Source organism: Aotus nancymaae, unplaced genomic scaffold (assembly GCF_030222135.1).
Source record: "Aotus nancymaae isolate 86718 unplaced genomic scaffold, 86718_ANA_hifiasm-v0.15.2.pri h1tg000057l, whole genome shotgun sequence".
NCBI lineage: Eukaryota > Metazoa > Chordata > Mammalia > Primates > Aotidae > Aotus > Aotus nancymaae.
In genome coordinates, this window is record NW_026988471.1 from 45,170,251 (window position 1) to 45,191,350 (window position 21,100).

Sequence of the window (21,100 nt, forward strand, 5' to 3'; positions counted from 1 at the left end):
GTTTTAGCCTGGCCTCTAGATGATTCTGATGTATACACAAATTTGAAAGCACTGAGGTAAGTCATTTTCTCCCCTAAAGCCCCTGTTCAAATGAAGATTTTAGCTGGGAAAGCTAACATTAGCAGTGGCATCGCCCACACCTGGGACACTGGTTCATCATCAGTTCAGTGGGCTGGTTAGCTGGCAAAGGACATGTATATCAGCAGAAACCCCAAGCAGGGATCAGGTATGCGTATGTGTATGGTATAAGGCCATTCTCATGGCCTGTGGTTCTCCCCTCTATGGGCTAGCCGCCTGAACCAGAGTGTGGAGAGAAAAGAATTTCCCTTATTTTGTTCCACCATTTTAGCAAAACAGAGGGAAAGCCACCGGGCCATTACTCCATGTAAGTCAACTCTTGGCTCCAAAGGCTTGCCCATCCCTGGACCCCCTGTGATCCTCTGCAGAAGGCGTCTGTGACTCTGGCATGTTCTCTGATCCTGTGTCCTGAAAGAATGCTCGTCCCCTGTGCCTTCACTGGAGTCTCTTGGTAGGAGGATCTTGTAATTTGGATTTGTTGTTCTTAAGGAATAATGGCAGGTAACCCAAAGCTTAAATTTAGGGGCTCGAGGAAAAAGATAAAAGAGAAATCCAGTGTCCCTGCAGAAAGATCCTTGAACGGTATTTCACAGCATCGAGGTGTCCCTTGCCAAGTGGCCCATAAATTGAATTGCATTTTAAGTTCCTTAGAATAGTCTCTATTTGAAAGGCTCCTGTTAAGTGAATATTAATGTTTGCAAGTGACAAATTACCCTCTAATCCCCTTGTTCTATAAATCAAGTGAGGCATACTTGGATTGATGTTTGCACTGAATGAATACAAATTTTCATAAGTAAATGTCTTTGGAGTTAAATAATGAACTAGGAGAAGAAGGCTGAAATAAAGCCTGTGGTCTGTGTACAACAACTAAAGGCCTGGGGCCTAAGAAGTTTTTTTTTTTTTTGGTCTGGACAAGAGCTGAGTCTATATTTTTCAGAGAGCGGAGGTATACTTGATAGCCCAGGATACTCAAAGTGTGGGCGATTAGGGGTGGAAGCTTTCCCAGGCTGCTCCCAGCAACCACAGGTATGGCCTGCTGGGGATGCAGCTGCCTGCTCACTCTCTTTTGCACCTCTGGGTTTCACTCTCTCCAAACCATTTTGTATGCCATTGCCAGACTCATCTCCCCAAAGCAATGCTTTGAGATGCACTCCTCTGCTCACATTTGCTTGAAATGTGAGGCCCCTCTGGGACACTGGGTGAGCCTCACCAGCCCAATCCTTAAGACTGGGAAATGGAATCTCCTCTTCAGCCAGATGGGCCTCACCTCAGTCCCTGTTCACCCAATCCCATCTGGTTCAGAAGGCCCTTCTTTCATTCTACAGAGTGAAATCTCTGTTTCTAAGTCTCTTTAAAACTTTTTTGGAATAGTTAGCTGTCTGTGATCACCCCAAAGCAACCTCCTCCTCCTCTGACCCTTAGTGCTCTTCCCATCTAGACTTTTCCTTGGGAGCCCAGCTATGACACCCTTGAACTTTTACTTAGCTTTGCATCTCTGAGTGCTACATATTCCTCACCTGGGATCTGAGCAATTTGAGGGTAGTGTGTGTCTTGGAGCAGAAAGAAGAAAGAATTCACTGTTGTTGAATTCACTGTTTTAGGCACTTTACATACTTATCTAATTCTTACAGTTCAGAGATGGAAATTGTTATTCCCATTTAGCTGATGATGAAAGTCATATTCAAAGAGGTTGTTACTTATCTAGAGTCATAGCCTAATAGGAGGCTGATCTAGGAACAGAACCTGTGTTTAACTCCAAAGCCTATGAATAGCTGAGTGTGGCTTCTGGATTCCGCTGTCGAAGCTTGCTAGCTTTTGCAATCTTTATACCTTTGGACAAATGGCTTAACCTCTCTATACTTCAACTGTAAAATGAGATTAAGAATAGTGTCTCCCTCGTAGGTCACTGTGAAGATCATATAGGATGCTTAGTGCAGTGCCTTTCATGTAGTAATTGCAATATATATTAGCTGCTAAAATTTTTGTTCCTACAACTATGACTACCATTATATCCACAGCTACTACTGCCATTACTAGTGCCACAAATACTGTTGTCACAACAAGCACACTGTCATCACAGCCCCCGTCAGGGTGTCCTCTGTGCAGTAGTGCTCATCCAGTGCCTACTGCCGAGCTGGGGCAGACTTTCAGATGGTTGGCAGTGTGCGTTTCCAGAAAAGTCCACCTGATGCCTTTGCGCCATCCCTGGCAAATGCCCACCTGTGCCAGTCACACCTGTTTTCACTCCACATTCATGCAAGCTGTCCCACCCTGCTGTCTTTCCAGTTTGCTCTGAAAACGAGTCTGAAGCTGAAGCTGACCAGCAGATGGATAACTTGTACCTGAAAGCTTTGGAGGGTTTCATTGCTGTGGTGACCCAAGATGGTGACATGATCTTTCTGTCAGAAAACATCAGCAAGTTCATGGGACTCACACAGGTGACACCCTCCTCTATCTCTTTCAAAAGGAGAAATGTTTCCATTTGGGGGTAGAAATGAGTAGAAGGTGCTAGCCACAATCCCACTTGACCTCTCCCTGCAAAGGCCCAGTGCCACCCTCACTGACCTCAGGCCACAAGCCTCAGTCCACACTCCCATCCTCAAGCACTGGGTTTGGCTTTGCTAATGTCCATCCTGGTGGACAGCTCTCTACTGACTAATTAATAGAGCAAGTCTCTGTCATCATCAGTAGGCCCTATTACATCTTTCTGTCTGTGGACCTAACACTGGACTGAGATTATGAGAAAACCTGATTCAGTCTCCTCCCTGCCTCCAGATTTGGCAGGTGGCTCAGCCTTCCCTTGGAGTCTTTTACTTCACTGTTAGGAATAATGCAGCCTAACCTTGTTTTTGAAACAGGTGGAGCTAACAGGACATAGCATCTTCGACTTCACTCATCCCTGCGACCATGAGGAGATTCGTGAGAACCTGAGTCTCAAAAACGGTATACTTGATTGTGTGTTTACTTCCCTCTTGCCCCCACTAGGTGGGAATCTGCCTCCCCTTTGTCTATAAGGGAGACAGCTCATGGCCTTTGTGATGCAGGAAAAATGGATGTCCTTAAAAAATTTAGCTAGGCTGGCCCTCCATTTAAGTGTGTAGCCTGTGAGATGAGATTGGGGCATTGAGAGGACCCACTACTCAGAAATATCTCCTGCTGGTCCCACATGATGCCGGTGTCCCACTACTAGGGGACTCCTTTGGGTTAGGATACTGTCTCTAGGAGGTTTCATCACCCAAGAGTCAAACGTCTCTGCCAAATGATACCACCCAAACCAATGAGGAACTAGTCTGTGCCAAAGTGCTCATAGGAATGCCTGCAGTTATCTATTGCTGTGTAACAAACTACCTGAAACACAGGGCTTTGATGATTATCTCCAGGGTCCTGAGGGTTTAGTGGGTGGCTCTTGTGCTCCATGTGATGTCAGCTGGGCTACAGTTATCTGGGGGTCAGACTAGGCTGGGGTGATCAGGATGGCTCACACACACGTCTGGGACTTTATGGCAGGTGGCTGGAATGGGCTTAGTTGGGATGCTGGGACAACTGGACTGTTTTCTCACTCCATGGAGTCTTAGAGACTCTCTCCATATGGTGTTTCTAGGGTAGCCAGACCTCCCATGGCAGCTCTGGGCTCCAAGGAGCACTAAAGTGGAAGCTGCCAGGCCTTCCCAAGGCTTTGTGCCCAAATTGGCAGAGCATCACTTCTGCCCCATCTTGTTGGTTAGAGCACGTTACAGGCCAGCCCTGGTTCAGTGTGGGAAGAAACTACACAAGGCCGTGTCGAAAGGCATGGCTTGTTGGAGCCACTTTCGGAGATGAGCTAGTGCAGGAAATGGTGCCCTGAGGAGACATAGGTCAGGTAGGTTTTGACAGAGGAGAGATTTTAAAAGATCTAGCGTATAGGACCTCACTCATGGGGATACCCAGCAGGTGCCAGTGGATGAGAGGACCCACACAGGCAGCAAGCACATTGCAATGACAGTGGAGCTTCCTCTCCTATAACTGGCCATTCAACAAAAGCATGAATGGGGACATTGTTAAGAGGACTGAAGCTTTGGGCAGCAGAGTGGGGCTCAATGACTGTCAAGGTCCCTTCCAAACCTAAGGTTCTGTCACCGGTCTGGGCAGATTTCTGTGCATGCCTAGACATCTTCTTTAACATCCTTACCTGTCTCTGCCATGGGACTTGTGCTTGTCCAACCTAACAGAAGCAGTGAGACTAAGCCTACAAGGTTTGGCTCTTGTTACCACACACTGCAAAAGCAGACACTTCATTGGCTCACCTCACCCTATTACACACTGAGTCTGCAATCCACATTTGGGCCTGCAAAGCACAGAATTACAACCACCTCCTTTTCTACCACTGCCACAGCCCCTCACCCATCTCCTTTGCACTCCCATCTGCAGGCCTTAGGCCGTCTGGCTCTGAGGGTACACTGGCTGAGAGCACCCCATGGGCTGCTCAGTGTCTGGTCTGGTTCTATGGGGAAAGGGCTACCAGACTTTCTCAATCTCTCTAAAAAGAGATTCATGTTCTGAATGGGTAGGTGCTTGAAGCCTGAGAAAGCCTGAGAAAACCAAAGACTGATTTCTTCTCTACTCCAGAAACTCTTTGGCCTTTGAGTTCTTAGTCCCATTTCAACCACTGACCAGAGTCTGAGTTCGAGTCTGTGACCAGAAACAAGTACCCTATTTCTCTGTTCCTCAGAGTCTCTTTTCAAATTGATGGTATTGGACTAGGCAAAAGCAAGGACCTTTCAGCTCTTAAGTGCCATGATTCACAGCCAAGTGACCTCTAATTATCTTAGTAGAACTTTAGATCTCTCAGTCTGCATGTTGAAGACTTGGGATCAGTCAAACTCAATGATTCAGCAAATCTTCACTGAAGGTGCCAGCCTGCGGGTGGACTCATGATCTAGACAAAAGGGTTAGTGCGAGTTCCTAGAGGACAAGAAAGCCATAAGGCAGATTGTGGAAGGTTTTGAAGGCCAGGTGGAAGGTCTTGAATTTTATTCCATAGACAGTAGGGAGCTATTGAAGGTTTTTGAGCAGGGTTAGAGTGATCTTCATGGAGCAGTGTTTAGAAAGAATGATCAAATGTCAGCATGGGGAGAATCCAGAGATTAGCAAGTTAAGAGGCCTCAGTAAAACCCAAGCAACAGCCACAAATGAATCCCTCCAGCTCCCTCATACCCAACACTTGGTCTGGTCATGGTTGTGGGGCCAGATCCCAAGATACAGGTATATCTCATTGTATGCTAACCCCACCTCTGAAAATTAAAATGGTAAGAATCATAATTAAGTATGGGAGAAATAGCTTTATAATAATGATGAAAGAATGTTCTCTTTAAAAAAAAAATTCACTTTTCAGTCTGTTACCGAGTGGGCTACCCTAAGGATGTTAAAGTTTTGTCCAAGGGTGCCACAGTTCCTCTGACACATAACTCTGCAGGAATATGTCAGTTAAATCAAGGTCCTCTGGAAGTTTAGTCACACTCCTGGACGAAGGAGTGTGACTATTTTAAACAAGGCTCTATGATGCTGGGCAGAGGGCAAGATTATATCTTTGAAAGTAGGTACCAGAGATGGTGGTGTAGTATTTAGACAAAGACAAGTGGGACTCAGTTGGTATTCTCTTCATTACTTTGTTTTACAAAAAGTGGAAAATGTTCTGAGGAAGGAAGCTATATTGCTGCTCTTGGTGATTTATTTAATTCTTGCTGAGAGAGGATATGATCCAGGTTAAGTTAATCGTTAAAGTGGACTTGCTCACCAAATCCACTGTAAGGAGATTCATACCAGAGGTCTCTCTAGAGCCTTGACATAGATGTCACTTCAGGGAGAAAGCTAATGGCATGGTATCCTGAACACTGCTACTGCAGTTTGTGAATGGGGTACAGGAGGGGTTAAATTCCTCCTGAGAGACAGGTAATAAAGGAAAGACGGGAGTGTCTGAGAGACATTTCTAACCTCTGAGGCTTATACCCTTGGAGTAACTGTGGCCTCACCCAGACTGTCCCTAGGAGTTTCTGCGAGAGGACCTGGGCCTGCCCCAGGAAAGGGTTGCCGGGCTAGTGGCTGATGGGCACTCGTTGTGCTGCTGCCCTGAAGGGACCAGTGACCATGTTCCAGATGCAACGTGAAATCGAATGATGGAACAGTTCCTTCCTTGTGAGGAGTTGATGCTCCCAAGTGGAGGAGACAAGCTGGAGAGCAGGAACCATTAGTTCCCAGGCCATGATGGAGCTCCATGTTCATGGCAGACTACAGGTGCTAAGAGAGCAGATAGTTGGAAAATACAAACAATAGGCTGGTGAGAAAAACTGCCCTGGGCCCCTCTCATGAATATTCATATAAAACTAACTTCATTTGGTTCTTCCCATCCTTCCACATCCAGGATCTGGTTTTGGGAAAAAAAACAAAGACATGTCCACAGAGCGGGACTTCTTCATGAGGATGAAGTGCACAGTCACCAACAGAGGCCGAACTGTCAACCTCAAGTCAGCCACCTGGAAGGTAGGGCAACATCAGGCTGGGGTTGGAGTCCCAGGTGTAGGGCAGTGGCGGTGCAGGGGATGCCTACAGCCCTGCCCCTAACCCCAGCACTCTTGGCCCCACGTCTGACCTTTCCATGCCTGTCTCAGGTCTTGCACTGCACGGGCCAGGTGAAAGTCTACAACAACTGCCCTCCTCACAGCAGTCTGTGTGGCTACAAAGAGCCCCTGCTGTCCTGCCTCATCATCATGTGTGAGCCGATCCAGCACCCATCCCACATGGACATCCCCCTGGACAGCAAGACCTTCCTGAGCCGCCACAGCATGGACATGAAGTTCACCTACTGTGATGACAGGTAGGGGACCATGAGTGTGTATGCTGTGGGCAGAGATGGGTCTGACCTGTGCGTGTGTGGGGCTGTGCCTATATTAAAGGTGTGGAACTGGACATAGATGTGATATTGCTGGGCGCATGTTCGTAGACCTATGTTACTGTTTGATTGCATCAGTGCCCTCCGAGGTTCCCGGTACTGTATTCAGTGGTCTCCAGTTGACAGAGCCTCAGGGTCCATCTGCAGAGCTTTCCTCGTATACAAGTCTTCTCATTGTTGTGGTGTGAACATATTTCTCCATACATGTATCATGCTTTTGAGGAAATTCTCAAGGCAGTCTTCTGCCCCAGGAGAAAGAGAAGAGTCTAGAGACTTCCATCTGTACTCCTGCTTCAGAGGCCAGCCGGGAGCATCAGCTTCTGCCCTGGAGACTGACCCTCTTCCATTACTGACTGAGCCTTTCCCTCTGCCTTGTTCCTTCCTGCATGCAACTCCATTCCGGCCATTGTCCAACCATTTTGAAGGCTAAGATGAAGGCAGCTAAGGCAGACGCTAATAACGCCCAGTGCCAGACCCAGCTGGAAATTGTTAGGAGACATAGTAGTGATTAAGAGCATGGGCTTCAGGACTAGATGGCCTAGGTTCAAATCTAGTAATAAATGTTCAGTGTTAGCTCTTACTATCACCTTTATTAGAGTTGTTGAAAGAGTGCCTAAGACTGCTTATGCAAGTCATGCTATCTCTGGTTCTTAGCTCATTTAGAGGATTGAAGCAGGTGGGGAAGAGGCTGGGGTTGTCATAGGAGGGAGTATTTAGACATCCCACAGCTCCCAACTCTCCCACCACCCCTGCCTGTGGGACTGTGGAGCCTGATGATAGGAGGTAGGAGGAGGAAGATGGAGAGAACAGATGCCCTGAGCAATGGCTGGCCCCAGGGAGGGAAGGAAATGCAGAAGGCTGGGCCCAGGGTAGGCCTGGCTTGAGTAAGCGCCACCGCAGCTTGCTGAGCAGCACACCCCGGATGTGCCCTTCCTGGCAGAGATCTCCCCGCCTGACCTCAGCTTTCTGCAGCATCTAGAGCCGCCATTTGTCCCAGGGTGACAGATGGTGTGGCAGCTCTTTGCTACCCCAAACTCTTTGCCACTCTTCTCTTATCTTCTAGGGTTTCTCCTCAGGAAACCCTGAGATCTCAGTTTCCCCTTCTCCAAAACAGAGATAACACTTTCTCAATCTGTTTCATGGGGTCCTTGTAAAATGAGATAATGGCTGTGCAAGCACTTTGAAAAGTTCAGCCACCACAACATGTGTGAGGCTTCATTATTGCTTATATCTTAATGCCTGTCCTTGGCCTCCTCCAAAGCAAAATCTTCCACTAAACTCAAGGAGTAGAAATCACTTCTGAAGGCAGTTAGTGGCTGGGGGTCAGGAAGAGGAATCCCCCGGATCAGCAAGAATCTGCCTTGTCTTCTTCAGCCAGCAGGAAGCCATGGAACCCCAGGAAAAAAACTCCTGCTCAGCCTCCTCTAGGCCTACCCACCTTTCTCTCATCAGCTGGACATCCCAAAGGCATCTGGTTTCTTCATGGGAGGGACCCTCCCCTCTCTAGGGTGGGGTTTCTCTCCTCTGATTCCAGACTGGCCCGGTGTTGGTTGGTGGCCCCTTCTTAGAGTTGCCTACCACTTGTGGCACAATTTCAGAACTTTTGTAAAAATATCCTTGAGTCTCTCCTGTCCTTCAGTTCTGACCATAGCAGGGTCAGGATTCAAAGCTTTTGGAGGTAGCAGGTGGTTATATAAGTAGAAAGATACGCTCTAATGTCATAGGGAGAAAATGTCATGTATGAAGCCTTTTGTCCTGGAACGTCGACACAGTTACCATTTATTACATTTGTTAGTAGTGGTGGTGGTGGTGGTGATGAGGATGATAAAGATGATGGTTCAAGAGGAAAATTTCCCTTTTAAAGGCAGGCACTGCGGGAATCCATGTTATGGGTAGGGTTATTTATCAGATGCAGTCTTTGTATTTAAGTGAACGTTCTGGGCAGAAGACACAGCTTCATGCACCCCTCTCAGTAGTCTTGTGAGATAACATGGACAATCCCAATGCATAGCCCCCATGTCACTGGCTTAAGCTGATCTAGCCATATAGCCCCTGGTGAGTGAAGCACATCTGTAATATGACTCTGTAAGCACTGGGAAAACCCTACCCTACTGTCCTAGAAAATAACTTGGCATCCCTAGATAATAGAAAAGAGATTTTTTTTTAAGCTTAAGATTTTGATCCTTGTTACAGTGAGAAAAAATCCTCTGGAAAGGGTAATTCAGCATTATCTTGTATTCATTATCTTGGTTTAAATGAGTTTCAGGTAATTTTCTGAAGGTACTAACCTTTGGACAAAAGAAGAGGGTGACAACACAAGGAATTGGATGTCTAAATGTGGCTGGAGAGGAAATGTACATAGAAAGGGGAAAGACGCTGTGCTGACTTCTTAGTTTGGCTCAGGGCTGGTAGGCAGAGTAGCTTCTGACTTAAAGGAAGTATCAAGCCTCGTGATTCAGGGCTTTGTGACTCATAATGTGGAGGGTAATATTGCTTATAAGTTTTGCAGGACACACTGCATTTTCAGCAAAATCTTGCCTTTCAAGAAACCCAGTTACATGGCCCCAAGTATGAATTTAGTGGCGCTGGAGAGCTGAATGCAGAAGCATTTAAAGACATAGAATGCTGTGCCACACAGAAGTTGTGTTTAACCGATTAGCAGATTAGTTAAGAAGGGCACAGACATGGCTTAGACAGTTGATGAAGTGACTATTTTAAGTCTTTAATCCATAAGTGTTATACCTCAATTGCTTTGATGAGGCCTGGGATTTTTTTGGTTTGGGTAGCTTGTTTTGTGTTCACTCTGTGATGGGATGGGGAGAAGCATATGCACATGCACACATACCTCTCCACCTCAATTACCCTTCAGAGACAAATGCTTCAAAAACCAGTGCCTGTCTGCGATACCTAATGGGGTGAGGGGTTCTCCATTTTAATCAGGAAATTCACTAGGTTTAATGACATCTGAGACATGCGAGGGGCTGTGATTCCAACAAAGAGGATTGTTTTTCTATCGGAAAAGTTAGAATCTGAAGAAAATGTACGGCAGTTAGAATCCACAAAATCACTTTTGAAGCAGCTTGGTACTTTTCTTAGATATACTGGGACCACAGACACAATCAAACAAAAAAAGAAAAATGGTCATGGAGAAAAAGATAAAGGAGAACAGAGAGGAAAGAAGGGAGAGAAATAAAACAGAAGAGAGAAAAGACAACTCTAATTTTACATTGAACTCTCAGGTCAAATCAGCTGAATCTGAAACAACCTATTCTGAAACATCTGAAATTGAATAAAGGAATACAGATGGCTCAAAATGCATTTGTCCTCCTGTTAATGAGGGATCATAGTACCATATGAAGTCCTGCATTATTTTAAAAGTAGTAAATACTTTTAAAAGTAAATTTCGTAACAATTCATATGTCAGTAACATTTATGTACCTATGGTCAAATGCTCTAGACAAGGGGAGCAAGATGAGTAGCAGGGTGAAAGAAAAACATCCTGATTATTAATGGAAGTAATGATCTCTTCTTCATTTATGACTCAAACATAGGCATTATACTCTGTTTCCTGAAATACTGAACAACAAATTAATGAACTATCATTTATTGAGCAGCAAGGTAACTGTGCCAGAGACCATTACATCAAAGTAAAAGAGATGATTCCTGATCTCCAGGAGTTGAGAGTTTGAGACATAAGCCATATAATGAAATCACAGTGAATGGTACAAAATACAACATTCCATTTACCCAAAAGGAAGACAAAAGTTGTTCCCAAGTAGTTTAACTTTAAAATAGGGTGGTTCTTAAATTCATGTGGAGGTGCCATCTAGTGGCAAGAGATAACTGTGAAGGAAGCCAAGCCATCAAGGAGATAGAGGAAAAGCCTTTCTAATTATTGTAATCCTACTGTGATTTTGTCAGCTGTAGGAGTCTTCCTGTATCTTAAAAGCAAATTATGTGGATAGGAGCAGTATCACCAGGGGAAAAAGGTTTCAAAATTACAGTAAAATTTCACATCAACAAACAACATCATAATTTTTACAGGTAAAGAATTTGAGGGCAACCCTGTTTTGTCATTGGATTCAGGCAACATAGGACATACTAATATCAGGAGTTACAGTTTAATAAATCAAGAGCCCTACGTTACAAATTCTGTGGATAAATTTATGGTGAAGTGTTTTTGTACAAAGAAGTTGAAAATAAGTAAAAATGGTAAAAGTGAGGGAAAGGTTGAGGATCCTAAAGATAATGTCAGTAAAGAGAATGAAAAAGAGCCATAAGTTGTAAAACACACACACACACACACACAACCTTCCTATGGCTACACTTACTCCCACAGGTACCCTGTAACACTCCATAGACAGGACAGAAACGGATTTTCCATTAATTACAAAGCTGGTTGTACAGATTTCATATAATGATGTAGTATTTGAGGAAAACACAAGGCTTAAGTACTGCGGTTTAAAACAAAATCTAGATGAAAATACATTAAAACCAACAGAAGGCACAGAACTAAATCTGAGTTAGTGAACAGTGTAGATTTTAGTAAGTAAATGCAGTGTCAAAGCTTGTAAGCACATATAGAAACCAAAATGAGATAAATCACGGGGTGCTGAGGAGAGGCCACTGGCAGAGAGTGGAAGGAGAGCAAGCCGACTTGATGTATTTATTAGAAAATACATTCTTTGGAAAACAAATAGGTGGGGTTACGAAGTGCTTAAAACTTTTATCCTCTTAAACAGTTTAAATACTCTCTCACCATCTTGCTTACGTGATTAATTTACCTAGCAAATCCTTTACTCGTGTAGGGAACTTGGGTAAAAACTGCAGCCAGATCTTGCGTGACTGCAGGCAGTGGCATCTAAAGTCAAGGACCGTGACGCTGCGCCGCACGTGGGCGGGCGCTGGCAATTACATGCTGGGAAGAAAAGCCAGCCTTCTTAGGCCTGTGGCTGGATTCCTCTCTGTCACTTGAGGTGGCAGCACTCACACTGTAGCCAAGAGAATAATTTTTTTTGCGAGCACTCTTGTGTATTTTGAATAGAGCTTATAAACAGTTTTGAGAGTAAAGAGCAATGAATTATTCATTTGACATTTTGAAGGCACATCTCACTCTGAAGTCCAGAGTTCAGAGAGCTGACCTGCATATTTACCACCAACTTCAGAATTTAACAACCCATTTTAAAGCTGTATTTTCTGTTTCCTTTCGTCCTTCCTCTGCCTCCTTGTGGCTGCCTATCTATCTGCATCTCTCTCCTCACTGCATCCTTGGTCCACCACTTTTTCCACTTCATTATTAAAAAGTATCCTCTGTTCTTATGTTTGAAATCTGGCAAATGAAGTCCTGGTATATTTCTCTCCTATCTTAGAACAGCCCTACTGAGTTGACTTTTACATTTATGGGTGACCTCAAACTGATTTTCTTTTTCCCATTGAGTCAGAGGTCCTTAATTAGAAAGAAAGAAAGAAAAACTAGTTTCCTGGCCCCTGATGGAGAGAGAAGATGAACCTGTGTTATCACAGCCCAGCTCAAAAGGCTTGTCTGGAGTCTGGGGGAAATGAGCGGGGAAGGGCCTTGTGTGCCATAGGAGCGACCTTATAAACAAGCTCGGTTCATTAACCTCCCCACTGGCGTCTACGTGCCTGCACATGGGGGCGAATGACCATGAGCTTTAAGTTGGGGTTTCCTGGCTTTGTGAAGTTTGACAACTCAAATGTTCTTCAATTGTGTTTGGGATGTGGTGTATTTCCCAGGTTTTATAGGAGTCTGTTTAAAGGAATGAAGAAAGAGACATTAAATATTTATTTTAGTTGACAAGATAAATGAAAGCTGCTACTGGGAAGATATCTGGCAGTTCTGAAATCTAGGTTTGTTTGTCCACTTCCAAAACATGCCCATTGTGTGCCTTTGAATGGATGATACATTAATTAGATAAACATTTTATTATGAGGCTGATTATAATAAACATCTACTTTGAACATTTTAATTTAAAGATTCTAATCTCAAAAGGAAATTTAATTCCTTCAGAGAGTAGAATGGCATCTTTCCTAGAATGCCAGCAGACTCATTTTGGAGGGTCTCTAGAAAATTCTAGACCTGCCCAGGAACAGAAGCAGTTTATCTGGCAAGCCAGTGAGCCTGTAGATGGCCAGCCCATTGTCAGCAGGGCTTACTCATGCAGTTCTAGTTCCCAGGCTAAGCTTGAAAATCATCTGACCCAGTAGCAGAGCTAGCTGATTGCAGGACCAGCACTGTTCTGTTTCCTTGTTTCCCCCAGTCTCCACCTTCTCCAAGGTGCACTTGGGCACCAGCCCCACTGAGTCAGGCTGCCAGATAATGTGCCCATTGCTCATGAGTTCAGAGACCTCCCTGCTCAGGGCCAAGTGAGGGGACAGATCCTTCTGCTCTGAGACCAGCTGGCTGGCACAAGTGAGCTGCTGGGATCTCACTGAAGAAATCTCCACTGGGCTGAATCAGCTGAGACCTAAGCCTCTCAGCCCTGTTGAGCTGCTCCTTGTTTGACAAAGGCTTTAACCCCCAAAGTCTCACCCAGGCAGAGAACTTGCCTCTTCTCTGCCCACTTCAAAGCCAGATGCCTTACAGAATAAAGGAAGGATGGATAGAATATTACAACAAGGTGTGTGTGTGTGTGTGTGTGTGTGTGTGTGTGTGTGTGTGTGTGTATGAGTGAGCACACTGGTGTGCACTGAGATAGTCATATTATTCTAGGAAGAAAAGTAGATAGATAGGTGTCTGTACCTTAGGTTCAAAGAGAAAATCAATCTACTGGTCAGCTGTTCATGTTTTTACTAAGCACCCATTATAGAGGAAGCAAAAAGATAAAGTGGTCCCTGAGTTCAGGGGTGGACAGCCTAGGATGTGAGGGGACAAATGCATAACTCTCTGTAATATTGTGCATACTCCTTTGGACCTCCTGAAAGACATTGTGCTGGAGGAACTGGAGAAGGCTGTGTGGAGAAGGTGAGGCTTTGAGATGCTCTTGGAGGTGTCAGGGCTTGCAGAAGAGAAGGCATAAAGCTTCTGCAGCAAGAATGAGTTTTCCAGGCATGGGGAAGTGAGAGGAGAGGGGTCTTCCATGACAGAGGGTGCATAACATTTTACAGATGAGTTGAAAATCAAATTGCTCAAAAGGTGGAGAGTAGGTTCTGGGGGGACTTGGAAGTTAGGCAGCATTTACTCTTAGTGTGGTTGGCAAAAGGGAAAGCTGTAGATGCTTAAATAGGGGTGTGGCAGGATGCGAGTAGTATTTTAGGGCAATTTGCTCTGACAGACATAAGCAAGTTGACTTGTTGGGGGATGGGTTTAGAGCAGAGACAGGAAATAAGGAGCCACTGCTTCTGCTTTCCTCTCAGTGTTATTGATCCCCTACAAGTGTAAATGACAGGACTGTATCCAGGAGTCATGCCTTCTGAAGTAGAGTTGTAATAATGAGACTGTGGCATCACTTCTAACTTGCGACAGGCCAAGTAAACCAGAGAGTGAGGCCATTATTAAAAGTTTGTGAGAGAACCAAGATTTTGAGAGATAATATGGAGGTATTATATAGCCTAATAGGACGTGATATTGGGTAAAGCAGCCAACCTGGTGTTTCTTGGACAGGGCTTTATTTTCATGATTCCAGCACAGAGCAAAGGGTCCTAAGAGTGTTAAGTGATTCTTCATGGTTCTCCATATTTTCCCTTTCTCTACCTACTTCCCATCAAAACCAGAGACCTTACAGAATGAAGAAAAGGACACTGAAATGACAGCCAAGTGCTGTCATTTGAGAGCTGCCTATTAGAGTATAATAAGGCACATTTCTATGACTATGATTTAATATTTCTTCCTCTCAGCATCTCCTTGTCTTCCTCCTTTCCTTGAAATGTGAGGGACAAGTAGAAAAAGTCATGGAAGGCAAACTTGGTGTCCGAGGGTACCTGAGGTAATAGGCAGGGCCTGCAGAGAAGCATCCAGAGGAGTGAGGGTTTAAGCACAGGCGGGCTCTGCCTGCCTGGACTCCTTCTCACATGCTGGTTGGCACAGAGACAAAGGTGGCTCTATCTGGGGCCACATAATTTTCATGTTTCATTTATACTGCTTTCTACTAGAATGAGCTTGATATAGCAACTGGAGGCCCCAGTTTTCATTCTTGCTGTGTCTCTGGACACCTGTGTAGGCATCAGGCAGATCATCTGCCCGTCGTGGATCTCTACTCCCTCATCTGCAAAAACTTGGGGGTGAGCCCCTTCCAGTGGTTCTTGGAGAACAGGCATATGTGTGTACCAGGGGTAGTGGGGAGGGGGGTCCTCAGAATTGGCGCTTTTCTCTCCTCCCAAACATGGCTTCAGGAAGGGCAGGAACAACAGGGGTTTGGGTAAACCCGCGATTGCAGATTGAGCACAGTGTTGTTTTGCTTGGATACATGGTTGATGAGAAAGTCTGGATTGTGTTCATCTGCACGTGTGTGTGTGTGATTTACATTCTGGGGTTAGCTCCTTGAGCCCCTGCCCATATGCTGTGCTAAGTTAATATGGTTAATAATTATGGTTTATAATTATTAAGTTAGTAATCTTTCTTCTTTACACCCTACCTTTTTAAAAACTCAGAATCACAGAACTGATTGGTTACCACCCTGAGGAACTGCTCGGCCGCTCAGCCTATGAATTCTACCACGCGCTAGACTCTGAGAACATGACCAAGAGTCACCAGAACTGTGAGTTCCAGGAGTGCCCCTTGTGGCTTCCTTGTGTCTGTGGTATCTGGCCTTTAGTGGGGTGTGATGGGTGAGACAGAAGAACAGGTCACTTCCTGCACAGAGCTGCCATCTTATGTGGCAGACAAGACTTATGCCCTCAACCAAGGCTGCCACCAGCCTATGGACTCCTTCATGCAAATTAGAAAAAGATACCTCCTCCAGGGAGACACACCCGTACTAAGGTACACACCTAGCTGAGAGAGTGGAGGGTGGGCTGAATCTCAGTCCCCCACACCACCTCCACCGAGTGCCTCTGTACAGTCAGTGGTTTGCACACCCTGTGGAACAGCACTGCAGACAGTAACATGATTCAACACATCACCAACTTGGGTGCATGCTACGGATTCAAGTACATACGTTCACAGAAGGGGAGGGCAGGGGGAGCTGAGGAAAGGAAGGGGGTCGGATCTTGAAGGATTGGGGAGGCTCAGGCTGAACAGAGGGGAAAGTATTATGGGTCCAACTTAATACATGTGCTGAGGTAGGCCACCTGAGAGAGCTTGCTTGCTGGATCAAGGAAGCTTTAGAAGAGGCTGCCCAGGGAACCCAGGGATGGCGTGCAGAAACTCTGCTTTGCAGTTTGAAGGAAGCCTGAGTTATGCAAGGATTCTAGAAGAGGGCTGCCCTATAAAACATTTCTGCAGTGGAAATGTTCTTGCAATATGGCTAGAGAAACCAAGGAACTGAATTTTATACAATTTAGTCTTAATTTAAATGTAAATATTCACACTTGGCTTGTGGCTACCACATTGGACAGAGCAGTTCTAGGGTGTTTACTTGGCCATGTTCCCAGTTCAGGCTTCTTATTGGCAGGTGATCCAGGACCATTCCCTTGAATCCATGAAACTCATTAACATGCAAGGACTCTGGGCCTATAACCCTGTACTTGGCCCACTGGGAGCAATATAAATTGGTAGAATTGATTCCTGCCCTTAAAGAGGACTGTGGGCTCCTTGGGAACAAGTGGCTCATATCTTTAACCTCAGTATCTACCATAGCATCTGGTACAGAACAGGCACTAAATGGATAATAAACCCATGGGCAAAACTGTATTTGGAAAAGAATGCTGCAAAACAAGTGCCCGCAGTGGTGCAGACAGTGGTACCTGGGAGGATTATGGGAGGATTAAAAATGGGTAAAGTAAGTCTAAGAAAATTCCCAGTGGCCCTGCTGGCAATGGAGAAAATGGAAGTGCAGCCATTTGTCCATGGTTCCTAAATCCATCCATCTACCCTAAAGCTAGGACAGCCAAGTTCAGAGCAGCCAACAGAGCCACAACCCCATGGGCTGTCTGTGAAGGTGGTTAACACACTCTTAAGGAGTGAGATCTTTTCTTTCTAATTGGTTCCTCCGTTTCTTCCTCATGGCTTTTGGGTTTGATTTGACAGTACAACAGGGCCCATTATATCTTAGAAACGTTTCTCACTGTGCTCTCTGGCAAACAAAAAACCAACACAAAACAACGTAGATTCAGCCCTATTGCAGGACCCAGAGATGGGGTAGGGTTAGAGGTACTCTTGTATGCCTGTGAATGTGGCCTCACCTTAGCCTGCCCAGTTTTGAAATTGTAACATCTGGTTCCAGCCTTTTCTTTGGGATTCCTTCATGCTTCCTGGTCCCTGAGGGGTTCCTGTTTTCAAAGGCAGGTGACAATCACCCAGGCACTGGGACTCAGGGGCCCAGGCTCTGGCCCAGCAGACCCACTTATTCCCCAAGGACTGGCTTTCTGGACCTTCCTAACTTTACATGTAAAACTGGGGAAAAATCTAGCCTTCCTTCCAAGCTAAGGGTGAAGCCAAAGCAAGGGACGAATGTAAGAAGTTTCTGGGAATTCTTGGAGGACAGTATTGTCTTTTGTCTTCTAGGATGGGAAAGCAGAAGAAGCTACTGTCAAAGGAAAGAAAAATTGTGACTTCTCACTAGGCATATAAAAAGGATTTTCCCTCTTCTTAGAACATCTTCAATCCATAAAAAGGGCTGGGATAAGAATGGTTCATGTTTTCTGCTGACTCTTGGGAAAATAAGGTGCTTTTTACTGAATCCATGTATTTAGGCATTAGGCACAGTGAAAAATAATTCACAGCCCAAATAGAAATCACAGGCTCTCTCTCCCTCTGATGGAGCCAAGTAAAGCTGCCCTGAGCTCAGAAACCCATAGCTAGCAAAGGAGCAAGCCCACAGCTAGCAAAGGGAAATCTGCATGGGTTGGAAATTGGGTTAATGACAGTTATGACAGGAGCCTGCCCCCACCCGGACCCCTGTCTCTCATTTGTCCTTGAGTTTTTGGAAATAAACTTGCACTACAGACTCACACACATGCTGTAGAATAACCAGAGGCTCAGATTTGAGATGGGTCCAGATTCACATGACGGGGGTCCCAGATTTACACACGTGTATGTCTTAGCCTGTAAACGTTTACCATTGAAATGCCTGGTGAAGCTCAACCAGATTTAGATCATTGAAAGCCAAAATTTCCAAATGGATTAATAATTTATACATTGTTACTCTGGAGGTGACGTTAGGGGTCAGTTTCTCTTTGTTATATGAGGATATTATGTGCTCTTAGGCTTTTTATGGCCTTTAATCTTATTTTCCTATCTATTAAGTAGCAGGCCCTTCACCAAGGCTGGCATTAATGAGCAGATGATTAGAAAGCTGGCGTTAATTATATTCTACTGACAGAGCAGGCCCTTGCCTGCAATTGTTAGAAATGCAGTTAAAACCTTTGCTTGCTGTACTGTTTGATCAAACAGAGTAAGAACCCTGAATGTGGTTTGCATTAAGGACCGTCTAAATAAGTTAAATACAGGCACTTGAAATTGTGCAAGAATCGTTTTCCTGCAGCAGAGGAGCCTCAGTGGCACAGATAAAGGGTGAGCAGAGAGGATACAACTTATTTCCTTTGTTGAGTCCATGATGGTTTAGGACAGTGGCAACAGAAAATTTGGTCCTCCCGGTGATTTGTGGACCAAGGTAATAGACCATTGTACTAGAAGCCACAAGACCTGCTGTGTAGCTCAGACTCTGTCACTATTGTCTTGTATGAGGTGAAGCAAATCATAATCCTCTGGCCTTAGTTTCCTCATGTTAAAAGAAAATATTTATCCTCCCTGTGGCACAGGATTATACAACCACTTTGGAAATAATTTGGCAGCTTCTTACATGTAACCCAGCAATTGCACCCACAAAAAAATGAAAATATGTCCATACAAAGATCTATACACAAATGTTTATAGCAACTTTATCCATAATAACCAAAAAGTGAAAGCAACTCAAACATCTGTCAACAGGCAGATGGATAAACAAATTACAGTATACCCATGCAACGGAAGACTACTCGCTGATGAAAAGAAACCACAAATGCAGGCAACACCAGGATGAATCTCAAAATATGCTGAGTGTAAAGAGGCCAGACACAAGAACAGATACTCCTATACAATTCCATTTACATGGAAATCTAGAAAAGACAATTCCAATACATAGTGGCAAAAAGCAGAAGAGTGGCTGCCTGATACTGCCTAGAGGCATAAAAAATAGGCTGGTGGGGGCAGTGACGGAAAAGTTCTATGCCTCCACTGTACCTTTGTCAAAACTCGTTGAACTGTATACTTCAAATGGGTGTGTGTTTCATTGAAGGTAAATTTGACCCCAATAACATTTATTAAGAGCAAACAGAAAAAGCTTACACTAGGAATCCTTAATTTGAACTATAATTCTGTCTACTGTTTCCACCGAAGTGGCCTTTCAGCAAATCACTCAGTAGTTTTAAGCCTCAGTTTCTTCAGCTGTAAAGTGGGAATAATAATAGGCACCCCATGGTGTTGCTTATGAGAGGCAGTGATGATGACCTAATCCTTAGTGAGTGCCCTATATGCCAGGCACTGTTCTAAGTGCTTTGCAGAAACGAATTCATCTTATCAGATAGTTTTGAACACTGCAAAGCACTATACAAACATAAGTTATAGGAATTCTTGCACCTTGCAGGTGCCTGTTAAATTTTTGAAGAGGAAAGCAAAACATAAGTGTAAAGGATTACAAAACTGCACTAGTATGAAGCGAGCCATGTTCCTCCGCTGTACAGGGCTGATGAATGGGGAGGTGGCCTGCAAGCCTACCAGGAGAACCGGGGAGACTCTCGGTGTTTACAAAGAACCTAGATATCCTCCCAAGTGGCCCCTCATGATACTATCGACAAATGGGTAACAAACTGTCTGTGACAGGGCATGGGCACAATACGTATTAGTAGTTCTGGGAAAGAGGTGGCTTTTCCTATACAAAATGTATTAGTGACAGTCGGTCAACACTTACGTACCTGATAAGCCATTCAGGTACATTCGATCCTTAGTACAAACAGCAGTGGTATAGTGGGTAGCTAATGATGACAATTATTACCATTACTACTATTATTATCAATATCCTGTTTTACAGAGGAGGAAACCAAAACCAAGAGGGATTGTTCCTTTCCCAAGATCCCCAAGCTAGCAAGATTTCCTGATCCTTCCCCCATGCCCTTTCTTAATTCTCTGTGATTTGGGAGCTTCTGAGCTGGAATTCTGAAAATTCCCAAGGAATGGGCAGTTCAGAAAACTACCAAAAATTCTAACATTAATAGACTGAAATGTAAAGAAATTTATTGATTCCTTTTGAATGGGAGTAGATGGAGCATTCTGGACTAGGGAAGGAGGACAGTCTGTGTGATGTGAAACCCCTTCCCAGTGTAGACAATAAAAGCACTTTTTCAATGAACATTTAGTAGAACAATCTAGAAGAGGAAAACCTCATAAGCAGGAAGCCTAGCTGGGCAGTTGGGAGAAGCAGGAGTGTAAGAGATTTATTATAGCTCATGAAGAGACTGTGTATGGGCTGCGGGGGTCTCCGCCTTTTCTCAACCCCAACTGAGAAAGGGTGGGGTGGTTTGCCTCTGCCTTTGCTGTAAATCACAAACCTTCAATGGCCCAAAAGGTGGTGGGCCTATGACCTGGAAAAATCAAGGATATCAATTTTTTAAATGCTTGTATTCATAAGCAGGGTATTGGTGGTAGGTCAGCTGTCAAAAAAACTGCCCTGAGGTCAGGCTTTCTCCAAGCTGCTTAGAAGTCCCCCTACCGGAGTGTTTGACAGGGTATACCCTCCTTACCCAGTGTGGAGGGGCTTCTTCCCAATGAACTCCATCAAGAAAGTAAGGCCGGTTCTGGCCTTGGTTCTGCTTATAGCTGAGCTGGTCTGTGAGCCCGACTTGTCCAGGAATTGGTGATGGGCAACTGCATAGTGAGTGGTCCCTCCTTCAGTAGACAGCCTTGGGCAAGTCATTTCACCTCTCTTCACCTCCTTTTCCTATATT

General features: G+C 44.8%; 1 protein-coding gene across 2 annotated transcripts in view; it reads left to right on the plus strand.

The window, feature by feature from the left end:
- EPAS1 (endothelial PAS domain protein 1) overlaps positions 1-21,100 on the plus strand; it is an 87,478-nt gene that overhangs the window by 55,275 nt on the left and 11,103 nt on the right. For both annotated transcript variants that reach the window (XM_012450578.2, XM_012450577.3), the window contains exons 3-7: positions 2,365-2,516; positions 2,937-3,021; positions 6,476-6,594; positions 6,723-6,928; positions 15,611-15,717. In XM_012450578.2, the coding sequence (XP_012306001.2) occupies positions 2,365-2,516; positions 2,937-3,021; positions 6,476-6,594; positions 6,723-6,928; positions 15,611-15,717 (669 nt within the window). The remainder of the gene's footprint in view (positions 1-2,364; positions 2,517-2,936; positions 3,022-6,475; positions 6,595-6,722; positions 6,929-15,610; positions 15,718-21,100) is intronic.